An 8,312-nucleotide genomic window follows, 5' to 3' on the forward strand; every position below is an offset into this window, starting at 1 on the left:
CAGCTCTGTTTTTGAGCTAAAACTAATCACAAGTGTTATTCATATGTAGTTTGTGATTATAACTCTCTCAAGAACTTGAAGAATACTGGATATGTGTGTGATGTGTTTGTGTAAAATGCCTGCTGTGGTTTATTTCAGTGGCTTGAGGTCAGTTTGACCCCTCTCTACTCATAGTATTTCATCTATAGCAGTTGTCAAAATATTTTCTTCTTTTTCTTCTTTGCAGTTAAAAATTCAAGATGTCCACTTACGCTTTGAAGATGGTATCACTAATCCTTCCCATCCCTTTGCATTTGGCATCTGCATTAAGAATGTGTCCATGCAAAATGCTGTAAATGAGCCTGTGAGTATGAAATAGGACTATAAACTAGGAGAAAGCAGTACGCTAGGGAATTTGGGGCTCTGGCTTTTGTCATTTTGTGTCGTGTAAATGGGATATCATTCTTTTCCACTAGTTTTGTGGTAGATATGCATGTCTCTTGTCTGTATGCAATGGGTCTAATGTGATGAAATAGAGAAATGGTTAATTTTCTCTGACCTTTGGTTCTATCACTTTTATACCTGAAGAAACCGAGTTGCGGAAAGGATTTCATCCTTGATTTTCTTCTCATGCTATAGGCACTCCCTGGGTAAACTCTTTCTGTTCCATAGTTTCACTGTTACCAGGAAATATTTGCTGCTGGCTTTCACATGTTGAACTCCATTCTCCATGTCTCTTTGACCTTCATATTCATGTTTTTATTTTAAAATACTGTGTTTTGCTGTGTGTAATGTACATTTTTTTTGCCCAGATTTTTGAGAGAAAAATAAGGATGCACATTATACAAAGGCAGTACTAATTTCATAGCACGTATATGTTTTTAATTCTTTTTTTTTTTTTTGAGACAGAGTCTCACTTTCTCACCCGTGGTAGAGTGCCATGGGGTCATAGCTCACAGAACCCTCAAACTCTTGGGCTTAAGTGATTCTCTTGCTTCAGCCTCCCAAGTAGCTGGGACTACAGGTTTCTGCCACAATGCCTGGCTATTTTTTGTTGCAGTTGTTGTTTAGGTGGCCAGAGCCACATTTGAACCCACCACTCTTGATATATGTGGTTGGTGCTGTAACCACTGGGCAATGGGTGCTGAGCTAATCCTGGCTATTTTTAGAGATGGGGTCTTGCTCTGACTCAGGCTGGTCTTGAACCTGTGAGCTCAGGCAATCTAACCACCTTGGCTTCCCAAGTGCAGGGATTATAGGCATGAGCCATCAAGTCCGGCCCTTGTTTTTAATTCTTTTATTTATGCTTATGTGTTAAAAGTTTAACTCTAGAAAGTAATAATGATATCCATATGCAAAATAATACCCTGAAAAATGGTAGTTGGTTTTGTTAAATTTATGACAGACTTACAATAAAAGCATTTTTGGCTGATGAAGAATGACATATTCTCATTGTACACTCTAGGCAGGAACTAGCAAAGCAGTTGATATTTTTATAAAAAGTCATTGGAAAATCCCTTGGAAAATGTTGACATGGATTTCATACATTGGAAGTTTTAAGCTAACAGTTATTAAATACGCTAAAGAGTGTGGCAGCAGAGCTGCGGAGAGATATTTTGGACCTCCTTGCACAGAGAGTGTCATCAGACTGTGGAAGCAACAGGAAAGAAACCTGCTTCAGATGCCAAGACAGAAGAAGGCAATGCAGGGAAACCTCCACTGACTGGAGCAGTGTCAAACTGACCAAGACCATACAAGAAGAGGGCAAAAGGATTGCACGAGAAGAAAGCATTGGTGATATTGCAGGACACCTAAATGGTGCTTTTAACTTTATGAAGAGAGAAGGCTTGAATGTAAGGACATGAACAGAACTTGCCCTAAAACGTTAGTCCAAGTTTTGGAATTTTTCTTTGAGACTGAGCCTTACTTTGTTGCCCTTCGTAGAGTGCCGTGGTGTCATAGATCACAGCAACCTCGAACTCTTGGACTTAAACGATTAATTCTCTTACCTCAGCCTCCCAAATAGCTGGGATTACAGGCGCCTGTCACAACATCCAGCTAGTTTTAGAGACAGGGTCTCGCTGTGGCTCAGGCTGGTCTTGAAATCATGAGCTCAAGTAATTTACCTATCGGCCTCCCGGAGTGCTAGGATTACAGGTGTGAGTTACCTCCCTTGCCTAAGTTTCAGAATTTCATCCTTTTTTTTTTCCCCTTTCTTTTGAGATACTCTGGATCCTGGGTAGGGTGTGATAGATGACACTATCACACTATCACAGGCCTTCTATGATGTATCACAGCTCACAGTAACCTCAAACTCCTGGGCTCAAGGGATCCTCTTGCCTCAGCCTCTCGAGCAGATGGGACTACAGGCACCCACCACAATGTTTGGCTATTATTATTTTTTTTTTTTGCAGTTTTTGGCCGGGGCTGGGTTTGAACCCGCTACCTCTGGCACATGGGGCCGGCGTTCTACTCCTTTGAGCCACAGGCGCCGGCCAGTGCTTGGCTCTTTTTAGAGATGAGGTCTTGCTCTTGCTCAGGCCTGTTTCAAACTCCTACACTCAAGAAATTCAGCCATCTTGACCTCCCAGAGTGCTAGGATTATAGGCATTAGCAACCATGCCTGGCCTGGAATTTCATTCTTACATTATCAGTCGTTGAAAGACTTAACAACTGTTCAAAAGGCTTACAACTTTAAGCTTGGCGTCTGTAGCACAGTGGTTATGGTGCCAGCCACATACCCTGAGGGTGGCAGGTTCAAACCTGGCCTGGGCTTGCTAAACAACAATGGCAACTGCAACAAAAAACAGCTGGGTGTTGTGGTGGGCGCTGGTAGTCTTAGCTACTTAGGAGGCTGAGGCAAGACAATCTCTTAAGCCCAAGAGTTTGAGGTTGCTGTGAGCTGTAATCCCACAGTACTCTATCAAGGGTGACATAGTGAGACTGTGTCTCAAAAAAAAGACTTACAACTTTGAGCTGTCTCAGATTGCCAATACAGATGAGGCCCCACTCACATTTGATGTGCCTTCCAACATGTCAAAGGAGCAAAGACCATGGCAGTTAAAACTAGTGGACACAAGAAAACACATTTCACTGTTGCTGTAGCCTGTAGTTCAGATGGGACAAAGAAAATACCACCTATGATCATCTTTAAAAGAAAAATGGTTCTGAAAGAAAAAATCCCAGGTGAAGTTAAATTGTCCACATGCATGAAGAAGGATGGATGAATGAAGAAGGCATGAAAATCTGGTTTAACAAAGAGTGGTCATGAAGGCCTGGAGGATTACTTAAAAAACCAGCTTTGCTTGTTTTTGATCACTTCAAAGCCCATGTTACACAAAATGCAAAAGCAATTTGCAGAGGACTTGAAAACCTAACTTGCTGTGATACCTGGTGAGCTAGCCAGCCAGCTGTAGCCTCCTGATGTGTCAGTGCACAAGCCCTGTAAGGCCCTAATAAAGACATAGTGGACGTTGTGGATGCAGTCAGCTGGTGATGATTTAACACTTGCAGAATCAAGAACGCGAATTTCATTGCCAGGTTTGTGGTTGGATCCTGAGAGTGTGGAATGGTATCACAGTATCAAGAAGGAAGTGTTTGTGAAATCATTTAAAAAATGCAGCATCAGCAATGCTATGATGGGACTGATGATGGTGAAATTTACCAGCTTGAGAAAAATGACTCTTCAGAAGACACTGGTAATATAGAAATCTAAGAAGGTAATACTTCTGATATTGAAAGTGAAGAAGAGCTCTTGGCCTTCTATGATGTATAAATTTTATAAGTCTGTTACTGGTACATAAAATTTCTTATACCTTGTATCTTGTTTTTTGTGATTGTTACATGAAATTTCTTGTACCATAATATGTTAAAAATTAAATGCTAAATTTCCTTTGTAAAACAAAAAAACCTAAATATAAGAATTTGAAGCTCGGCACCTGTGGCTCAAGTGGCCACATACACCTGAGCTGGCGGGTTCGAATCCAGCCCGGGCCCTCCAAACAGCAATGATAGCTGCAACCAAAAAATAGCTGGGCATTGTGGCAGGTGCCTGTAGTCCCAGGTACTTGGGAGGTGGAGGCAGGAGAATCGCTTGAGCCCAGGAGTTGGAGGTTGCTGTGAGCTGTGATGCCATGGCATTCTACCCAGGGCGATACCTTGAGGCTTTGTCTCAAAAAAAAAGGAAGAAGAATTTGAGCTAAAAAATTAAAAGAAAAGATTTTTTTTTCTGAATGTTTAGGTCAAAAATGTGGGTATGTATTATACACAGCAACATATGCTACTTATGGGATACCTTACATTACAGTATTCTAGGCTTCTCCCTTAAGATACTCCACTACTCTACACACTTCACACAGCACTTTTCACACAAGCAGTTCTCCATTAGACATCAACTGTGTGTCCAATAGTTTAACTCAACTCTGACACTAACTGGAGTTAGAGCAGACCCATAGGGTAAGGACTCAGTTCCATAAGACTGCCTGCCCCCCCTTTCAGTTGCCACTGGTAAGTCTCAGTTTGTGCCTTGTGTTTCCAACTACTGGCTATAAGCTACCTTCTCACAACCCAAGTTAGCATGATTCTTAGAACTTAGGGAAGCACTTCACTTACATGTAATCTACTCATTTATTATAAGGGATATTATGAAGGATACAGATGAACATCTGCATGAAGAAAAGTGTGCCACCCTGCAGTGTTTAGCAACCTGGAAACTTATCACATCTCATCGTTGAAAAGTTTTTACACAATTTAATATCTAGCCCACCATCCAGAGGTTCTTGGGTGTGTTTGGAAGTCCCAGACTTCTAATCATTTGATCTTTCAGATGACCAGCCCCATCCTGAGGCTGCCTAGGGGCCTCCCCCTAACTGAGATGTGGTCAAAAGCTAGCTCATAGTAACTAAATGTTTCTAAAATGTAACTTGATCCCATAAGCTTGTTAATGCCCCACACTCATAACTCATTTTCCTGGTACTTTGTAGGCAAAGCTCTGCTTTTCATACTGCCAAACTTCTGTTTCTAAAACTGGTACCTGCCTACATCAAAACTTTCAGTGGCTCCATGTCACTTAAAATATGAAATCCAGATGCCTTAGTGTGGCATAAACTTCCCTTTTCTACGTTTGTTTTCTAGGGTTGCCAAAACACATTGCCACCAATAGGATGGTTTAACACAACAGATATATATTCTCTAGTTTAGAGGCTCCAAGTCTGAAATGGAGGGGTTGGCAGGATTGGTTCCTTTTATAGACTCTGAGGGTAATACTCTCCTTTCTGCTCCTTTCTGCTTGCCTACTGATTGCTGGCAGGCATTGACATTCCCTGGCTTATAAATACATCATTCTAGTCTCTGCCTTTGTCTTCACATGGCCTTGCCCCCTATGTCCTTTTCTTTTTTTTTCTTGTGAGGACACCACTTATTAGATATGGGCTTACATCAATCCAGTATGGAAAAACTTTGCATCTGGAGAGACTCTACTATTGAATAAGATCACGTTCGTAGCTATTGGGCAGACAAGAACTTTGTGTGCAGGGGAGGACAATGTTCAACCCAGTGTACTTAGTAATATTCTAAGCTAATTTTCTCAACTCTTAACTAACTCCTCCAAATATGTGTTTATACACGTGTCAATACTGCTCCCTACCCCACATTTTGTGTTTTATTATACAAATGTAGTCACTGTCCCCTGAAGCTGTTAGGCCTTCCTTTTTTTGAGTCAGAGTCTCACTATGTTGCCCTTGGTAGAGTGTTGTGGCGTCACAGCTCACAGCAACCTCAAACTCTTGGGCTTTAGCCATTCTCTTGCCTTAGCCTCCCGAGTAGCTGGGACAACAGGTGCCTGCCACAACACCCCGTTATTTTTTGTTGCAATTGTCGTCGTTTAGCTGGCCCAGACTAGGTTCAAACCTGCCACCCTTGGTGTGTGTGGCTGGTGCCGTACCCACTGTGCTATGGGTGCTGAGCCAGCTATTAGGCCTTTTATATAGTTGGTTCCTTGTATTTGAAGATTTTACATCATGGATTCAACCAACCACAGACTGAAAACCCCCCAAACAATAATAAAAAAGTAACAATAAAAATAATAGAAATATATGTACGTGTGTGTGTGTGTGTGTATATATATATATATTTTTTTTTTTTTTTTGAGGCAGAGCCTCAAGCTATAGCACTGGGTAGAGTGCTGTGACATCACAGCTAACAGCAACCTCAAACTCCTGGGCTTAAGTGATTCTCTTGCCTTAGCCTCCCAAGTAGCTGGGACTACAGGTGCCCACCACAACGCCCAACTACTTTTTTGTTGCAGTTGTCATTGTTTTAGCTGGCCTGGGCTGGGTTTGAGCCTGCCCCCCTTGGAGTATGTGGCATGCGCCCTACCCACTGAGCTACAGGTGGTGCCCAAAAGTAATAGAATTTTTTTTTTTTGAGACAGAGCCTCAAGCTGTTCTCCTGGGTAGAGTGCCATGGCATCACAGCTCACAGCAACCTCCAACTCCTGGGCTCAAGCCTGTCTCCTGCCTCCACCTCCCAATTAGCTAGGACCACAGGTGCGCGCCACAACGCCTGGCTATTTTTTGGTTACAGCCATCATTGTTGTTTGGCGGGCCTGGGCTAGATTCGAACCTGCTACCTTAGGTGTATGTGGCTGGTGCCTTAACCACTTGAGCCACAGGCGCCGAGCCATAAAAACAAATAATAGAATTTTTAAAAAATTCAGTGTAACTATTTACAAAGCATTTACACTGTATTATGTATCATAGCTAATCAGGAGACACATGGAAGGATGTACATAGGTTGTATGCAAATACTGTGCCCTTTTATGTCAGGGACTTTGAACATCCTTGAAGTTTGGTGTTTGCAGGGTCCAGGAACCAGCCCCTCGAGGATACTGAGGGATGACTGGTTGGTTGACCCAATTCTTTTCCCTTACCTGACTTTTTGCCTGAGATTTTTACACTTACTTGCACAGTGACATTTTCGTTTTTTGTTTAATTATAATTTATTCTTCCTCTGCTTCCCTCTGTGTGATTAAAATTATTTGTTTACATGTTTGTTCCTCAGCTAGCTTTTGAACTCTGTAAGAGGAATACTGTATTTTAATTTGGTTTTGTATCCCCAGCACCTTGTTGCTTGATGCATGTTTCTTCACAAATGGTTTATTGAATGAATGAGTAAATTCATGCGTAAACAGTCATTGTATCTCTTTCCTTGTCTTACCTCAGGTACAGAAGCTAATGCGGAAAAAGCAATTAGACGTGGCAGAGTTTAGCATCTATTGGGATGTTGATTGCACTTTATTGGGAGATTTGCCTCAGGTGGATTTACAGGTATGATTCTGGCCTAGGGCATTACTGCAAGACACCAGTGAAGAAAAATGGTATAGGATCCCTGCCGTGTGGGCTTTGTCCCCTGCATCTCTGATACCCATTCCCATCTCCCTGTTCCTCCCTGGACATCCATTCTTAAGTGTGTGTTTGGTTGAGGTACTAGCTGTGTATTAACTTTGAACAATATGCAGTGTTTTGTGTATGTTTTAAATCTATATTAGAGTATTGGTTTCTTTTCTTCCTACTTAAATCTGTGTTTTTAACTTACTGCTATTTCTACTTCAGATTTATTGCTTCTGATTGCTACATATTACACATGTTTTACTGTATGTATGTAAAACAGTATAGTTATTTATTCTCTTAGCTACCATGTGCTGGGAATCTAAATTTTATTTTTTTTATTTTTACATCCTTTTATTAAAATAAATTAGATTATCTAAGACAAAGACTCTTTTGCCCAGGTTAGAGGTCATGGCATTAGCTTAGATCCCAGCAACCTCGAACTTCTGGGTTCAAGCAATTCTCCTGCCTCAGCCTCCCGAGTGCTGGGATTACAGGCACTCATCACTATGTCTGACAAGTTTTTCTGTTTTTAGTGTAGATGGATCTCACTCTTGCTCAGGCTGGTCTCAAACTCCTGAGCTCAAGAGATCCTCTTACTTCAGCCTCCCAGAGTGATAGAATTATAGCGTGAGCCACCATGCTTGTCTCAGTTTAATCTTTTTGCAAGAAATTGCAGGTGGGGCTGGGCACAGTGGCTTACGCCTATAATTGTAGCACTCTGGGAGGCCAAGGCAGGTAGATTGCCTGAGCTCACGGGTTCGAGACTAGCCTGAGCCAGAGCGAGACCCCCATCCCCCAAAATAGCTGGGCATTGTGCCGGGCGCCTATAGTCCCAACTACTTGGGAGGCTAGGTAAGAGAATCATTTGAACCCAAGAGTTTGAGGTTGCTGTGACCTATGGCCATGGTACTCTACCAGGGCTGACAAAGTGAGACTCTGTCTCAA

The 8,312-nt window shown here is 42.0% G+C and overlaps 1 protein-coding gene across 1 annotated transcript in view; it reads left to right on the forward strand.

Annotated features, from left to right (window-relative positions):
• Positions 1 to 8,312, forward strand: part of VPS13D (vacuolar protein sorting 13 homolog D) — a 275,140-nt gene that overhangs the window by 20,371 nt on the left and 246,457 nt on the right. Inside the window, 2 exon segments of the mRNA XM_023515148.1 lie at positions 227 to 343; positions 7,200 to 7,304. Coding sequence (XP_023370916.1) covers positions 227 to 343; positions 7,200 to 7,304 — 222 coding nt within the window.

Source organism: Otolemur garnettii, unplaced genomic scaffold, assembly GCF_000181295.1.
Source record: "Otolemur garnettii isolate 467f Iridium unplaced genomic scaffold, OtoGar3 scaffold00067, whole genome shotgun sequence".
In the NCBI taxonomy this organism is placed as follows: Eukaryota; Metazoa; Chordata; class Mammalia; order Primates; family Galagidae; genus Otolemur; species Otolemur garnettii.